General features: G+C 35.8%; 1 protein-coding gene across 2 annotated transcripts in view; it reads left to right on the top strand.

Moving 5' to 3' along the window:
* Window positions 1–19,542, top strand: part of LOC138693074 (E3 ubiquitin-protein ligase TRIM9-like) — a 409,349-nt gene that overhangs the window by 287,685 nt on the left and 102,122 nt on the right. Inside the window, exon 5 of one of the 2 annotated variants that reach the window (XM_069816661.1) lies at window positions 4,249–4,281. The exons of the other annotated variant lie outside the window; for it this stretch is intronic. Within the exon in view, the coding sequence (XP_069672762.1) occupies window positions 4,249–4,281 (33 nt within the window). The remainder of the gene's footprint in view (window positions 1–4,248; window positions 4,282–19,542) is intronic. 2 annotated transcript variants of the gene reach the window in all.

Below are 19,542 nucleotides of genomic sequence, written 5' to 3'. Positions count from 1 at the left end.
TGTGAGCTTGGACTATATCTCTACCGAGTGAAAAGTAATAGAGCGTCTCTCGGTGTCAGTGAAGCAGAACGACTAACATGTACAAGCGGGTGGTAACCAAACATGTGCTCCAGTCGTCCAACAGCCTTAGAAAAAGGAAATAATATAAAAATATATAATTTGTAATATAAGTTCGCAAATCCCAATCTAAATTAATTTACCCATACATATAAAAATAGCATACAAACTGTACAATTATGATTCTATTCTCTTCATAAGAAATAACAATGAATATTTTCATTTTATCAAAAGAAATACAGTCAACTCTGGATATAGTGAACATTCGGCTATAGTGAACCTAAATCGTTGCTCCCGACCTGCATACATTAAAAAGTACATTAATATTTCCGTTTATGGTGAACCCACACTTCGGTTGTAATAATAATAATAATAATAATAATAATAATAATAATAATAATGATAATCCGTGGCGCTACAGCCCACGAAGGGCCAAGACCGACCAGCCGGCTGCTGGCCTCACGGCCACATGCCGAAGCAGAGGTGGACGACCATCCAACCAGAATGGAGGGATCGTGTGGTTAGCACGATGAGCCCCCCAGCCGTTATAGTTGGTTTGCGCAACCAGATTTCGCTACCTATCATAGCTCCCCAAGTGAATCACGATGCTGGGTGGACACCGGTCCCATACACCGGCCGAAGTTTCATGAGAAAATTTCTTCTCCCATGAGGACTCGAACCATCTCGCATTCCGTAACGCGAGTCCGAGGCAGGATGCCTTAGACCACGACGCCACGGCGCGGGACCACTTCGGTTATAGTGAACCCAAAACTAGGACTTTCCCAAGAAAATGTAATTTTAAAATGGCCAAAATGGTAATTTAGGAAACCCTTTGTCTTATAAACTTCCAAGAATATGTTCAAAATAAAATCTCAAACCTTCTACTCCTTAAGTTAATTAAAAGACAAAGGAGTTATTCAGCTTCCTGGTCAGTTTGAAACATGTTAAAGAGAATAGTGTACGCAGTAAGGGAGAAAGGAAGGATTGTAGTTCTGACTTCTTTAAAAGAGGTTATTAGAATAATAGGAAGAGAAAGTGTTTTCTTTTGTAAAAAGGGAGTAGAGTGATGACCAAAGGAAGGATTACAGTCTAATGGTCCTCAATACTTCCTCCCTTATCTTTGTAAAAGTAAACCCGGGGAAATTCCAAGGCCAAGTACACCTCTAGTGGGAAGAGGTTCGAAACCGGTCAGTACCTACTACCTACATGGCCAGATTATATTCAAGTTTCGAACTGTGAACATCAGAATGTCAAAGCATAAAGTGTTTAAGTTGGAAGATACAGCGAACATTATTACTGATGTTGAACGTGGGCTGCCCCAAGTGGACATTAATATTGTATGTATAGCAACGTCAGTAGTATAAAAACAAACACTTCGGTTTTACTGAACCTCGGATATAGTGAACGAAATACGCTGGTTCGTAGAGGTTCATTATATCCGAAGTTGACTGTACTCCTTTTAGGTTCAGAAAAAAAAAACAATATTTATACCCTGGAAATATTCGTTCTACGTCACAAGACGTTACTGGAGCAAATCTGAAATATACAGTATTTATTAATATCATCAGGTGAACAACTAGTTTGTGAATCTAATAGTGTATACCTTATGTGGCATACAATATTAAACCCATAATTGTTTTCAAGAAAATTTTTCGTTTCTATTGTAATGACAGCTAGGAAGTTCGTATCTTAATTCCATTGTTGAATTTCGGCTGTAACGCAACTGAATGCATAGCAGCACGAGACGTCAACATTTAGCGAAGAATAATCCGGGAAAAAATAAACGTGTTACACACTCCTGTTTGTATAATTATTTAATAATAGATGAGTTTATTTTTTGGGATCCTGGATTATATTCACAATGTGTGAATAATACAATAATAACAGGATAACTCACTTTGTTCAGAACCTAAAATATTAATATAAATTAACAATATTCTTCAAACTATTCACGACTCTATACAGCTTCACAGAATGCCACTATGCATTGTTTGTGAACACTACTTATTTATTTATTTATTCATTCATTCATTCATTCATTGTGGTAGAGTTAAGGCCATGAGGCCTTCTCTTCCACACTACCAGAATGAAATATATACATTAAAACAATAGGAATAGCAAAAGTAGTAAAATTAATGGTAATACTTATATATAAAATCGTTTTCATGCGCATTAAGGAGCTTACATAGCTATAGTTGTAGGCCTGTATAGCTATAATATACGTAAGTTCAGAAGTGGTGCAGTTTGTTACGCTCTGAGAGGCATTGAAGTTTCGTTCTACGCAACCATATGACTTAGAACAGCCCTGTATTTAAAAGTATTATAAAGGGGAGAGCTGTGGAACGCTGTTTTAATATAAATGTTACAACGGAGGAGTGAAAGAGCGTGTTCACACACACAAATATAAATATTAACTTTGGAAACAACCTTCCTGCCTGCCACCCCAGCTGAAGGGTCTTACATTCCTTTCATACAAGTGAAATGTGTAAACGCAATTCTTTGTATCGGCACAAGCTTTTAATTAGAGCTATTCATGTATACGTCGTATGAATGGAGAACATTTCCCTTCCCTAAAACAAACTTGGTTTTTAACGTTTCTTTTCAGTACTTACTAACCGCACTTGTATAATGCTTTTAGTGTATTACATTTCAAATGCATACTTAGGGGAAGACGGAGCAATTTCGGCGTGGCGAGGCACACCCTTATTTACAAGCAGTAAGTGACATTTGAAAGAAATGTACGTTAATGAAAAACACATTTCATAAATTGGTTCGAGGTAAGATATTTATCGAGATGAAGAGAACGTTCGTATTCAAATGGTGCAACAGTCTGAATTAACTTTTTAAAGTATTTTTTAGCAACAGAATAGGTATTAAATATGAATATGGATATCAAGCTGAAACAAGTAATTAAGTAAGGTAAAATATCATAATAATTTCAATTAACGTAGGAAAGTTTTTTATATAGCAAATTTGCAAAATAATTTGTGATAAAATTGTTAAGTGTATAATCAAGATGTATATTAGGCTAAATATCATAGAATGGGGTAATTCTAATGTGAACACTACTAAATTGCTTGAACTGTGTTAAAAGTGAGATGTATATGAATACGTATTATGAAACTAGTTTATGTTATACTTTATTGCATGAATTCGCTTGTTTCCTAATTATGACTAATGCAATAACTGTGTAACATTATAATCGTGTTTTATACGTCATTTTACGACAGTATTATGAAAGAATTAATAAAGAAACAACATATCGAATTTATAATAGTAGGTAGTTTGATATCATGGTCTATGAAGAATGGGTTGCTATGACAGCAGTGATGTATTAAATATTACTGAATGGAAATGTTTTCATAATATACATCAGAGTTACTGTTCACTGGACGTCAGTTTAATAATTTCAACACTCTTTCATAACTGTAAAACTAAGAAAATAAAATAAATGATAAAATGTAATTTCATGTTAGCTAGTCGCGATAAATGCCAAAGCGACTATAAATGAATTGATTTAAAATAAAAATGTATAATGTTTAATCATGTTTCGCGAATAAAATAATGAAACAAATAATAAAATAAAGATAGTATCTCATGCTATTTACTTACATCATATATTTGTTTCGTATTCGTAAATAAAGTATTTTTTATTGAAAAATACACTAGAGCCATCTGGTGTTTATTACTCTTGACTACAAATGACAGCTACAATAAATAAATAATGGAAACACTTATGCCACAAAGAATGAAATTTTTAAAAGATGTAAATAGAATTAAATGAGAGAATATTGTGGATACGACATTCTATACAAGTAAATTCAGTGGATGTACTTGATTCTAAGGAAATTGATGCTCATTGATTACTTCTGAGTTTATTAATAATTAGGTTATGGTTTTCCTCTTTGATTCGAAAAAAACAATTGCGAATCACCGTCTCAAAGACAAATGTGTTAATATGAAATGGATAATATTGAAATAATAGTTAGCTCTACTGATTTCAATTTAAAGTATTCGTATTATATTCAATAAACAATTGATGAAATGGTACATGACCTAAAGTGACTAAGTATTTCTAATGAACAACTTGCCTCATATGCTGACATTGCCTAGTCTTCCCCCATGTGTGTGTATGTTTCTATGCTTCATAACCTTTTTCTATGCATATCTTTTCTTGTTTTTTAACAAAAGCTGCCAAAGATGGAGAGGAGCGACTTCCTGCAGGTAAACAAGCTTACAGCTTTCTTCAATCTTATCTTTTGATGTTTATTCCATTTCGTGTACACTTTGTGTTGTAAATCCATGGTCTTCTTATTTGTGTTTCAAGCATGATTTAGCTTCGAAAGCCATTCTGTGTGCATGTGATCTATATTAATGGCCGAGGTATCGAATTTTGAAGCTATAATGTGAGGTACTATTAAATTTTAATCAAGCTCTCAAAAGGATTTTAGACGAGTTGCATCAAAAAGGGGTTCGAAAATCAACCATCCCTTATGAAAGCCGGTGAAGGTCTCTCTTTTAATGTCTTTATGGGCTTTAAAACCGGGATGGGTGATGAAATATTCCACAACTCCCGTGCGTGGATGGAGTTTTGCGAGTGTGTTGTAGTTTCCTGTGTGTGAAACTCCACAATGAGTCTTAATTACTTACTGATTTCTGTTACGTGCAAAATCTTTGTCACAACTTTCACATGACGAATGTTTAATACTCAGTATTGATTTTGTATATCTCCCATATAATTAGTCAACAATCGTAATTATTATAAACATCAAACCTTTATGAACATAACAGTTTTATCCATTATCTTATCTTTAAATCATCTCCTATAACTTTAATATAACACCATCAATCTGATAACCGTTATCATCATAATGTGATACACATAGGCATTACTATCACAACTACAACCACAATAATTATCACACATAAGCTATAACAACCGTTACTTTTATTATTATGGTCATACTACTTATGAACCTCAAAACTGATCATCATAACTACAGCCATAATCATCACCGACATAATAACTAAAACCATAATCATCCCCACCTTTATAAATACGGCGATAACCATCCCCACCATTATAACTACAGTCATAATAATCCCCACTACTATAACTACAGTCATAATCATCACCGACATTATAACTAAAACCATAATCATCTCCACCATTATAACTACAGCGATAATCTTCCTCATCATCATACCTAAAGCCATAATCATCCCCACTACTATAACTACAGTCATAATCATTCCCACTACTATAACTACAGCCATAATCATTCCCACTACTATAACTACAGTCATAATCATCACCGATATTATAATTAAACCACAATCATCCCCATCATTATAACTAGGCGATAATCATCCTCACCATCATAACTACAGCCGTAATCATCCCACTACTATAACTACAGTCATAATCATCACCGACATTATAATTAAACCACAATCATCCCCACCATTATAACTACGGCGATAATTATCCTCACCATCATAACTACAGCCCACTACTATAACTACAGTCATAATCATCACCGACATTATAATTAAACCACAATCATCCTCACCATTATAACTAGGCGATAATCATCCTCACCATCATAACTACAGCCATAATCATCCCACTACTATAACTACAGTCATAATCATCACCGACATTATAATTAAACCACAATCATCCCCACCATTATAACTGCGGTGATAGGTAGAAGGTTAGTTCTCTAGTTCGAAGGATCAACACAGCGTACTGTGCGACTTACCGACTTCGAGAACAAGCTCCTGGCATCGGAGGATCAACACAGCGTACTGTGCGACTTACCGACTTCGAGAACAAGCTCCTGGCATCGGAGGATCAACACAGCGTACTGTGCGACTTACCGACTTCGAGAACAAGCTCCTGGCAATCGGAGGATCAACACAGCGTACTGTAAGACAATCATCCCCACCATTATAACAACAGCCATAATCGTCCCCACTACTATAACTAAAGCCGTAATCATCACCGACATTCTAACTAAAACCATAATCATCCTCACCATTATAACTACGTCGATAATCATCCTCGCCATCAACTACGGCCATAATCATCACCATGTTATAACTAAAGCCATAATCATCCACACCATTATAACTACAGCCATAATCATTCTCACTATAACTACAGCCGTAATTATTTCCACTACTATATCTACAGCCATATTCATCTTCGACATTATAACTAAAACCATAATCATCCCACCATTATAACTACGGCGAAAACCATCCCCACCCTTATAACTACGGCGATGATCATCCCCACCATTATAACTACAGCCATAATCATCCCCACTACTATAACTACAGCAATAATCATCATCGACATTATAACTAAAATTATAATTATCCTCACTCATAACTACAGCCATAATCATCCCCCACTACTATAACTACAGCCATAATCATCACCGACATTATAACTAAATCCATAAACATCCGCACCATTATAACTATAGCCATAATCATCATAGGTGATGAGTTTAATATCAGAATTCTGAGAGTTAAGGGCATGAGTTCATTGCTGTTGACAAATATGCTTTGAATATATTTTTTCAAGTCTTGTGTGTGTGTAAGTACGTATATTATTGTAGTCTGTGTGTGTGGATAGACTGACGGATGGATGGATTAGATGTTTTTTTTTTTCTTTTGCATATATTCATTACAGTTTGCTTTTGTCTTTGTGGGGGTCTCCTTCAACTCGTCTGGCCTCGATTGCGTGGCCGTCCCCCGCCCATAGGCGGGTCACCTCTTTGTCGACTATGCAAATTACCAACATTGTCCTCTCAACACATCGAGCCTCACGGTCTACTGGAATACACGCCCATCTTCACAGCTCGTCTTAACACGTCGTCGTCGTCGTCATCATCATCATCATCATCATCATCATCATCGTCGTCATCATCATCACTATCACTATCGTCACGGCTAGCATGCATGCCGGTCAGTGGATCGAAAGTTCGCTGGTTCAAACCCGGTAGAGAACAATGTATTTTAAAGGGTTATAAAATCTTTAGCATGGCTTTCTCCGAGACGGAAGTGAAGTTGTGCGTCCAGAGTCGTAGATTTACGACAAGTGAAAGAACTCGGTCTTTCATAAGAGGTTTCAGGCAAAATCTGTCGTTCATTTGAAGTCATTAGAACCAGAGTAGTCTAAATAGCACGAGAGATGCTCTCAGATAAATATTTGTTGACTTGGAAGTTTGAGAGACTGCATACCTTAGTTATGTAGCTAACTTTTTGCCCAACAGATATCAGTAGGTGATGGAACTCACACATATCACTCTCTCCCTCAATAGATACAACATTTCGGTATACGTCAGTGTACTTATCATCATCATCATCATCATCGTCCTTGCAGGTATTAGGCCTAGTGGCCTGTTACGGTCTCCGTCTCTATTGTTGATGAGAAGTGTACTCATTTTCCGTAAATTGCTTTTACTTAGATCACTATTGTTCTAACGGCCTCATTTCTCGTCTACTTCGAATTTCGACGCTTAAACTAGCACAATCATCAACAATAGAATCATAATTATCACCGATTTTTTGTCTCATAAATAATGTATCTATTTAGTCTATTTACCTCAATTTTTCTATTGACTTGTTATATATTTGAGCAAATATCGTTTAAACTGTTCATTTCTTATGACATCTCAACTATACTGTCTTCATTGAACTCTATGGACGGTTATTAGTCAACTTCAATTATCAGTATATTATATTAAACAATCTCTGATAGTGACTGTCCATAATATCATACAGCAGAAGCTATAACATGACCTAAATAATGGAAATAAAATAAATGATAGAAAAGTTTTAATTAAGGATGAGGAAATAAACGTGAATCATTTCAAAAGATACAAATTGAAAGTACAATGTTGGCAAACAAAGAAACAAATACTAGAGAAGCGATAAAATTAAACAAATGCTAGGGAAACGATAAAATTGTGCGATAAGCAGCCATTATTGGTTGAAAGACGTCGTTTCGTACAGTTTTATTGTTCAAAAATAGTACGACATAGTAAAAATGTAATAGTCTAGCTTAAAACATATTCTCAATGATCTCTTAAATGTAATTTCAGTTACTTAGATCCTCCTAATTCATATCTTTCTGTTTCATTGTCCAGATTTCCGATCCACAAAATAAAACCGATGCTGTCATAAACTTCGTAAAATGTTATCTGCTTTGCTTTCTTTTTTTATGTCCTTTGCAGTGTTCCATATTTTGATTGAAAACATTATTATTATTATTATTATTATTATTATTATTATTATTATTATTATTATTATTGTTGTTATTATTATTATTATTATTGTTATTATTATTATTATTATTATTTAAATTTCCTTCCATACTACAAATCTTATTTGGGAATCTTTCGAAGTATATGAGAACATGAATAACTTGTGAAGTTTGCTTGTTGATCGTTATTTGTTTGTGTATGGACGGGCTTGTTGAGAACGGAACTTGCAGGGTAGCGGGAAGCTACAGCTCGTGGACACGTTGTGACGCACTTTCAGAGCCACTTGTTGCGTCATGTGGGTAGAGAAGAGCGTTCAATTTTCTGTGTAGGGTATTATTTCTGGTTATAATTTCCGCCCTGCAGAGGAGAATAGGAAGAACAAAGGATGGGGTTTTAAAAAAAGAGTAACAGGATTTTCTTGCGAAACATTTCAATATCCGATAGCAGCCCGGCTGTCACACGCCAGTTGGCTACGGTTCTTATACTTTACACATCAGATTTCTCGTATACGAACGAATGAATCAGTTACAGTGTGAATAGATGAGTGAATGAATGAATGAGCGGGCAGGCGAATGAATTAATGAGTTGATTTGTGATAATTTATGTGTATGTGAATAAGTATCTAAGTAAAAACGTAAGTGAATGAATATTCTGGTGAATGAATAAAGGAATTCATGTGTAAGTGAATTAATATACTGACGAATGATTGAAGGAATTTATGTGTAAGTGAATGAATATCCTACCGAATGATTCAAGGAATTCATGTTGAAAGTGAATGAATATGCTAACGAATAATTGAAGGAATTCACATGTAAGTTAATGAATATGCTAACGAATGATTGAAGTAATTCTTCTGTAAGTGAATGAATATGCTGACGAATGATTGAAGGAAATCATGTGTAAGAGAAAGAATATGCTGACGAATGAATGAAGGAATTCATGTGTAAGTGAATGAATATCTTGACGAATGAATGAAGGAATTCATGTGTAAGTGAATAAATGCTGATGAATGAATGAAGATATTCGTGTGTAAGTGAATGAATATGCTGACGAATGAATGAAGATATTCATGTGTAAGTGAATGAATATGCTGACGAATGAATAAAGGAATTCATGTGTAAGTGAATAAATATGCTGACGAATGAATGAAGATATTCAAGTGTAAGTGAATGAATGTGCTGACGGATGAATGAAGGAATTCTTGTGTAAGTGAATGAATATGCTGACGAATGAATGAAGGAATTCATGTGAAAGTGAATAAATATGCTGACGAATGAATGAAGATATTCATGTGTAGGTGAATGAATATGCTGACGAATGAATAAAGGAATTCATGTGTAAGTGAATAAATATGCTGACGAATGAATGAAGATATTCAAGTGTAAGTGAATGAATGTGCTGACGGATGAATGAAGGAATTCATGTGTAAGTGAATGAATATACTAACAAATGATTGAAGGAATTCATGTATAAGTGAATAAATATGCTGACGAATGAGTGAAGGAATTCATGTGTAAGTGAATGAATATGCTGACGAATGAATAAAGGAATTCAAGTGTAAGTGAATAAATATGCTGACGAATGACTGAAGGGATTCATGTGTAAGTGAATGAATATGCTGACGAATGATTGAAGGAATTGATGTATAAGTGAATAAATATGCTGACGAATGAGTGAAGGAATTCATGTATAAGTGAATAAATATGCTGACGAATGAATAAAGGAATTCATGTTGTAAGTGAATGAATATGCTAACGAATGAAGGAAGGAATTCATGTGTAAGTGAATGAATATGTTGACGAATGATTGAAAGAATTCACATGTAAGTTAATGAATATGCTAACGAATGATTGAAGTAATTCTTCTGTAAGTGAATGAATATCCTGACGAATGATTGAAGGAATTCATGTGTAAGTGAATAAATATGCTGACGAATGAATGAAGGAATTCATGTGTAAGTGAATGAATATGCTGACGAATGAATGAAGGAATTCATGTGTAAGTGAATGAATATGCTGACGAATGAATGAAGGAATTCGTGTGTAAGTGAATGAATATCTTGACGAATGATTGAAGGAATTCATGTGTAAGTGAATAAATATGCTGACGAATGAAGATATTCAAGTGTAAGTGAATGAATATGCTGACGAATGAATGAAGGAATTCATGTGTAAGTGAATGAATATGCTGACGAATGAATAAAGGAATTCATGTGTAAGTGAATAAATATGCTGACGAATGACTGAAGGGATTCATGTGTAAGTGAATGAATATGCTGACTAATGAATGAAGATATTCATGTGTAAGTAAATGAATGTGCTAACGAATGATTGAAGGAATTCATGTATAAGTGAATAAATATGCTTACGGATGAATGAAGATATTCATGTGTCAGTGAATGAATATGCTAACGAATGATTGAAGGAATTCATGTGTAAGTGAATGAAAATTGCTGACGAATGAATAAAGGAATTCATGTGTAAGTGAATGAAAATTGCTGACGAATGATTGAAGGAATTCATGTGTAAGTGAATGAAAATTGCTGACGAATGAATAAAGGAATTCATGTATAAGTGAATAAATATTCTGAAGAATGAATGAAGGTATTCATGTGTAAGTGAATGAATAGGAACGAATATACAGATTTATAATTTATTATAGGCCTATTGGTAAATAAAATACGAGGCAAGATCAAGGTGTTTGAATGAAGAAAATGACTAAATAGGGAAATTATTAATGGCAGACAAGGGCATGGAAAATCATGAATTAGCCAATGAGTGGGTAATCCTTAAATGGATCGCATGCATGCATATGTATGCTTTATGTCCATTAGCGGGACGGCTAAAGGCTGGAATATTATACACTCTTGCAACCCCCGACGAATCCGCAACTTCAATGTGTGGTGGATGAATATGATGTTCGAACAAGTTTTCTGGGGATGATTCTGTTCTGTCTTCATTCTTGCACAATTTCTTTGTTATTTAGTCTGTCATTCCTGCCATAGTAGAGAATAAACGAGTAAGTACTACAGCATGCAATCATCTCCCGAACTCCATTAATTCGCACCACAAACGCCTTTGGTTAGGAACTTTTCAGCCATGTCTGTGGTTGCGGCCCATATTCGATTCCCTGCGTGATCGTGATGGAATTTATGGTCACTAAAGCTAACGTTGCATAGAGCTTTTCTGAGGGCACTCCCGTTTCCGTCTCTCCTTCCCCTAACAATCTAACCTGCAACTCATATAACCCTTTTTTCCACTCAAGCAGAGATAAGAATGTATAACCCTTCTCTTCGCGCTCAAGCAGAGTTAAGACTATATAACCCTTCTCTTCCACTCAAGCAGAGTTGAGACTATATAACCCTTCTCTTCCACTCAAGCAGAGATAAGACTATATATAACCCTTCTCTTCCACTCAATCGGAGTTAAGACTATATAACCCTTCTCTTCCACTCAAGCAGAGTTGAGAATTTATAACCCTTCTCTTCCACTCAATCGGAGTTAAGACTATATAACCCTTCTCTTCCACTCAAGCAGAGTTGAGACTATATAACCCTTCTCTTCCACTCAATCAGAGTTGAGACTATATAACCCTTCTCTTCCACTCAAGCAGAGTTGAGACTATATAACCCTTCTCTTCCACTCAAGCAGAGATAAGACTATATAACCCTTCTCTTCCACTCAATCGGAGTTAAGACTATATAACCCTTCTCTTCCACTCAAGCAGAGTTGATAATATATAACCCTTCTCTTCCACTCAATCGGAGTTAAGACTATATAACCCTTCTCTTCCACTCAAGCAGAGTTGAGACTATATAACCCTTCTCTTCCACTCAATCAGAGTTGAGACTATATAACCCTTCTCTTCCACTCAATCAGAGTTAAGACTATATATAACCCTTCTCTTCCACTCAATCAGAGTTGAGACTATATAACCCTTCTCTTCCACTCAAGCAGAGTTAAGACTATATAACCCTTCTCTTCCACTCAATCAGAGTTGAGACTATATAACCCTTCTCTTCCACTCAAGCAGAGTTAAGACTATATAACCCTTCTGCTCCACTAAAGCAGAGATAAGACTGTATAACCCTTCTCTTCCGCTCAAACAGAGTTAAGACTATATAACCCTTCTCTTCCACTCAAGCAGAGTTGAGACTATATAACCCTTCTCTTCCACTCAATCGGAGTTAAGACTTAATGACCCTTCTCTTCCACTCAAGCAGAGTTGAGACTATATAATCCTTCTCTTCCACTCAAGCAGAATTAAGACTATATCTTTATAACCCTTCTCTTCCACTCAAGCAGAGTTGAGACTATATAACCCTTCTCTTCCACTCAATCGGAGTTAAGACTATATAACCCTTCTCTCCCACTCAAGCAGAGTTGAAACTATATAACCCTTCTCTTCCACTCAATCGGAGTTAAGACTATATGACCCTTCTCTTCCACTCAAGCAGAGTTAAGACTATATAACCCTTCTCTTCCACTCAATCGGAGTTAAGACTATATAGCCCTTCTCTTCCACTCAAGCAGAGTTGAGACTATATAACCCTTCTCTTCCACTCAAGTAGAGTTGAGACTATATAACCCTTCTCTTCCACTCAAGCAGAGTTAAGACTATATAACCCTTCTGCTCCACTCAAGCTGAGTTAAAACTATACATATATAACCCATCTCTTCCAGTGAAGAAGAGTTAAGACGTATAACCCTTTTTCCACTCAAGCTGAGATAAGACTATATAACCCTTCTTTTCCACTCAAGCAGAGTTGAAACTATATAACCCTTCTCTTCCACTCAATCGGAGTTGAGATATATAACCCTTCTCTTTCACTCAAGCAGAGTTAAGATATATAACCCTTCTTTTCACTCAAGCAGAGTTAAGATTATTTAACCCTTCATTTCCACTCAAGCAGAGTTGAGACTATATAATTTTTCATTTCCACTTAAACAGAGTTAAGACTATATAACCCTAGTCTTCCATTCAATCATAAATTAGACAAAAGTAGTTACACAGAATACTGTGAGTAGAAAATTCATTAGCAATGTTATCACTTATGATAGAATGGCAGCCCTGAATCTATCACTATGGGATGAAAAAATTGGATTATAAAAGGTTCGCGAAATTTATCTATTTATTTATTTATTTATTTTAGGAATTTTCGTTTTGTAATTTATTTCTAAATTCCTCGGCTTGGGGAGAATATATTTATCGATGTTCATTAGCACTCTACCGACCATTGAATTAAAACTATCAATTATATTGGTAAGCCTACAATTTTCAGTTGTTTCATTTCACGATACGCAATGTACAATCGATTATCGTCACAGTTCTTTGTTGTTTCTCTGTAGGAAGGTTGGCTTGCGGTGAAAAAACTGTGCCGGTAATTTTTTCTTAATTAAAAGGGATGTGAAAATAATGCCTCATCCGAAGATACAATCAAAGGACAGAGCATTACCATATGAAAGGCACGGAATTTATGAAATCGATAAAATTACGGTTATATTTAAATTTTGTTATGGCCAGGTGGCTTTGTAAAGAAAAGACTCTGCAGAAAAGTACATACAATGGACCTTAATATTATGTAAATTTATAAATCTGACCTAGTTTATGTACTATAATAAATGAAGAGTCCACTGCAAGAATGATGGATGTCACTTTCTTGTCGAAAATGAACCAAGACTCTCAATGCATAGCTTAAAACATATAGAATGTACATACAGAGTTGTATGGCATCAACACTGATAGTCATTGTCCAGTAATGATCGGAAAATCACAGTTAAGCTTTGAGCGCTAAGCATTTCAAACTTTCAATTGCTTCTCCTGAAAAATGTATTCCAAATGACATCCATCATTCTTGCAGTGGACTCTTCAAATACATTCATACATGGGCTCGGACGGATTTCATTTGATCATGCCTGTATATTATTAAATGCACCAGACATGTATTGCACTTGCATGACACTTTTATTTTGTACAGGGACATCATTTTATTTTTACTTCAATTTTTATTGTACCTGAGTTTTTGAATGTACTTCACTCCCACCCCTTCTACTAGTAAACTTCCAACACAACCAAGGCCGCGTACATGCAGTCAAGCAGTACTGAGTATAGTACGTTCCAGAAATATGTTCGCGTTTTCTAGTGACGAAACAGCTTTCAATATTGAATCATATTTTCGCCCAGGTGGTGTCGTCCGTTTGCCTACGTCGCATCTCGATTTTCCCCACCTGCTTCTGCTCACGCCGCTGAAAAGGCTAGTGGCTGGGTTGTCTTAGTCTTTTCTGAAAACATTAATTTCTGTTAGGAATTGGACGTCTACATAATATTATGCAACTGTTTAAAATAACTTAAATAAAAGGGCCTCGTTAAATAATTAATTGTCAAGTGATTTTCCCCCCTTTCTACGATCCTACGACATAACTACTTGGACGGACAGTAGATAGCATGTCTGAGTAATTTTATTTTTTCGGATCGGACAGAAGTGAAGATTGAATTTACAGTACGTAAGGTACGTTTTTACAGAGTAGGTACAGAATTATTTCAACATGAGTTATTAGTACGAAGGACGAAATTGGTAATTGGAATTAGGTACAATAGTCTCTTACTTACTTACTTACTTACAAATGGCTTTTAAGGAACCCGAAGGTTCATTGCCGCCCTCACATAAGCCCGCCAGCGGTCCCTATCCTGTGCAAGATTAATCCAGTCTCTATCATCATACCCCACCTCCCTCAAATCCATTTTAATATTATCCTCCCATCTACGTCTCGGCCTCCCTAAAGGTCTTTTTCCCTCCGGTCTCCCAACTAACACTCTATATGCATTTCTGGATTCGCCCATACGTGCTACATGCCCTGCCCATCTCAAACGTCTGGATTTAATGTTCCTAATTATGTCAGGTGAAGAATACAATGCGTGCAGTTCTGTGTTGTGTAACTTTCTCCATTCTCCTGTAACTTCATCCCGCTTAGCCCCAAATATTTTCCTTAGCACCTTATTCTCAAACACCCTGAACCTATGTTCCTCTCTCAGAGTGAGAGTCCAAGTTTCACAACCATACAGAAGAACCGGTAATATAACTGTTTTATAAATTCTAACTTTCAGATTTTTGGACAGCAGACTGGATGATAAGAGCTTCTCAACCGAATAATAACACGCATTTCCCATATTTATTCTACGTTTAATTTCCTCCCGAGTGTCATTTATATTTGTTACTGTTGCTCCAAGATATTTAAAACAATAGTCTCTAGTGCGATAATATGCACAAAAGGACTGAACCCTGTATCGAAATGAACGGTCACCATTTTCAAAAATGTGTTTAAATATCCATATTATGATTATTTTACAATTTAACTTCATTCTCTATATTGTACACTAATGTACTGTAGACAGTATAATATACACTGCAGATTGAATACGTTCGCATGGATAACTCAGTTCGTGAGTAAAAACACTTATTGTTAATACTGTACTGTATTTTGATTACACAAAAACTTAATGAAAATTATCAAACTCGAAATTACGATATTTTCTAGTTTACGTAAATGGATTAACTACTTTTCTTCCCTCCTGTACCTAGTAAAGTGATTTGTTTTTATTTTACGCAGTATCATCCAACTCCAGTCGTGGGAAGGGGTAGCAAAAGGTATAGCCAGGTTAATATTAAAAATGTTAGTAAAAATAAAATGATGTCCCTGTATAACTTATACATATCTGACATTTGACATGTGATCTTTTGTATTTTTATTATTTTTCTTTTGCCTCTTGCATCTTTTGTTCTGTTACTCCATCTGACATGACAGATCTTGACATCGCTGTATGTATTCCTGCCCAGTTGAGAGTGTCTCTGTATCTTTAAATAGAATTAGTAACGGAAAAAGAATCAAACGGTGACTTAACCTGTTTGAAATTCACGTCCGTCGCTTGAAGACGGTAGGCAGTAGTGTGGATGAAAAAAGAGATTTCGTCTAAGACATTTCAGTGTGTCGATGTGCATATAAAGAACCAAGTAGATGGAATTGGGAATAGTTTCCAGTACTCCAGAGATGTTGGCGATGGGGGTTGGGAGAGAGGTACTCTCAACTTAAAAAGAGCCTAGACGTATCATAATGTATAGGAGCGAATCCCTTGGGCTCCCAGATAGAACAGACCTTAAAATACTGCAGCTTGTAATAAAAATTTCAACCCAAGAGTAGAAATTTTTTATAGCAAAGAACCCATAATTTGTAACCCTTTGAAGGGATTCTCTACCCACTAAGCTGGACTTTTTCCAACCCTAGAGAGTGTAAATTTCTCTGTGGAAAAAAAGGAATCCTCGACTGAATTACAACATGGACCTGTATTTAATCTCTACTCTTTGAGTGGTGGTCCCCACCTCCCCCTCCTGTCCCTAGGGGTGTGGAGGAGGGGTATTACACAGAGTAAACATGGCCTTTTTACCGCCCCTCTCTTCTCCTTCTCATAAAAGAGTTTGTTTATTCTGAACCGAGTTTCTATACCCCTTCAAAGTAAACATAAGCTTGCTAGCAGTAGAATGGAATGGAGACATGATTTTGTCATAGCTACATTACAACGTGTTTAAACGTTCCGGACGTGCAATTAGTGCCATGAAACTCTGTAAGTGTTATGCATAAACTATGTTTAAAGCTGATATCTTCATAGTAATATCAGATTTTTTGTTTTGCGTACGAAAATACTCCTTGTTAGTTTGTATAAAAATTATAGTCTTAGACCAGTTAACTACTTCTTATCATAAAGGTTTCGGAGAAGATTTTGCAAGAGTTGTGCCTACCTTATTTTCCGAGATATTAAATTCAGTGTAACTCTACCGCTGTAAAAATTGCTATTGTCAGCGCAGTTCAAGGTCAAGCAAGGGACTGAATTTGCCACGCGTGCTTACCCCAATCCTGGGCCATTCTCAACTAAAGTCAGCTGGGACAGCCGGGATTACCAGTGCTTCAGTTCTCAGTTTTTTCGGTTAAGTGACTCGTGCGTGATTTGTACGTTTGTATGGGACCTTGATCCTCCAGTTCGAAATCCGCTGAGTAGGCCTATAGTAATAATAATACTGTAATGAATAATTTCGAGGGAAAAATTGTTCCGGGGCCGGATATCAAACGTACTAACACTCTATCAGCTGAGCTACCCAGGAACTCTACGAGACACCGATCCAATTTTCCCTCTATATCCACAGACCTCAAAGTGGGCTGACAGCCGTCAAGCAACCAACAGGAGTGCACACAAACTCTGTGTGACTTGAATTGTGGTTTTCTGTTAACGAACAGTAGGGCCTAACAGTATATTCTACTTATATTTTCGGGATTTACTTAAACAACTATAGTAGTAATAATAATAATAATAATAATAATAATAATAATAATAATAATACTAGTTTAATAATAATCGTTCTCATCAACCACAATCATCACTTTAATTAACAGTGTCATCAACCCTAATAATTAATCAGTCATGAAATGAAGGAATCAGAGCCATGTTGGGCCAAGCGCCATTTATTAAAAACGAAGAAAGCAAGGGTTAAAGTTAAGTGAATACCATAGTTTAATGAAGATTGACATAGCATTTAGTTTGAATGTGTACGCTTTATATTACTTGCTATATCTTTCCATTGAATTACCGTAATAACTCAGTTTTAACCCTGGTTTTATACGGTTTTAGTAAATGGCGCTTGGCCCACTATGGTTCTGAACCCTTCAAATATAAGCAGCTTCATCCTTATCAGTCATAAACATAATCATCCCATCAATTATAACCAACATCCTCGACAGTCATAATAATTCCTTGTCATTGTGAAATTCGTAATCTCTACGAGTATTAACAATTATTATCGTCATCAGTTGTCCCATTATTTATTAATCATGAGATTTATCCTTCGAAGAGGTTGAAAAATTCAAATGTCTTGGAGCAACAGTAACAAATGAGCCGTTCAAAGCAGAAGTGGTGTAAGTCAAAAATGGGTAATGAGGGTTAAAATAAACATTTTGTAAAATGCAGCACTATTAGTAGTCAGTGGATAGCAAGAAGGACATATTAATTGCTACTCTCCGCTGTATTTTACAGAATTTTTACTTTAAACCTCATTACCCAATTCTGACTTGCACCATTTCTGCTCTGAACGGCTCAAATATAAATGACACTCGGGAGGAAAATAAACACAGAATAAACATGGGAAATGCGTGTTATTATTCGATTGAAAAGCTTTTATCATCTAGTCTGCTGTCAAAAAATCTGAAAGTTAGAATTTATAAAACAGTTATATTACCAGTTGTTTGTATGGTTGTGAAACTTGGACTCTCACTTTGAGAAAGGAACAGAGATTAAGGGTGTTTGAGAATAAGATTCTTAGGAAAATATTTGGGGCTAAGAGGGATGAATTTACAACAGAATGGAGAAAGTTACACAACGCAGAGCTGCACGCATTGTATTCTTCACCTGACATAATTAGGAACATTAAATCTAGACGTTAGAGATGGGCAGGACATGTAGCACGTATGGGCGTATCCAGAAATGTATGTAGAGTGTTAGTTGGAAGGCCGGAGGGAATAAGACCTTTGGGGAGGCCGAGACGTAGATGGGAGGATAATATTAAAATGGATTTGAGGGAGGTGGGATATGATGGTAGGGACTGGATTAATCTTGCTCTGTATAGGGACCTATGGCGGGCTTATGTGAGGGCGGCAATGAAGCTCCGGGTTCCTTAGAAGCCGTAAGTAAGATGATCGTTCTCATTAATGTTAATTATCATCTCCAGGAATAAAAATCTCTACATCAATCTTGTGAGTGATAGTCTATATCCTATATATATATATATATATATATATATATATATATAATTTGAACTGGTAATGGAAATTACGGGAAAACGGCTGAACGGATTTTAATAAATGGCCCCTCATTTTGAAGCTTGGAACCCAAAGTTTTTCGGAAAAGTAGTAGTTTTCAATGAAATGTCAATTTTCCTACATATTTTTCCTATTTTCCAAAATCCATCTGTTGTCAGTTTTGAGAATTAATTTTGTTGAATCACGGCCGACTTGATTGAATTTCAGAACAAAACACACACTACAATAAACAATAAGCTATTACAAGAAGGCCAAGACCTGCAGGATTGCCGACATATTTAGAGCTCAATTCAATTTGTTATTAAAAGCTGATTCTGCAGTGTATAATTTTCTGACTACAACTG

This window comes from Periplaneta americana, chromosome 2 (genome assembly GCF_040183065.1).
Source record: "Periplaneta americana isolate PAMFEO1 chromosome 2, P.americana_PAMFEO1_priV1, whole genome shotgun sequence".
NCBI lineage: Eukaryota > Metazoa > Arthropoda > Insecta > Blattodea > Blattidae > Periplaneta > Periplaneta americana.
The sequence above is the reverse complement of the archived record's forward strand: the minus strand, read 5'-3'. Positions and strand labels throughout refer to the sequence as shown.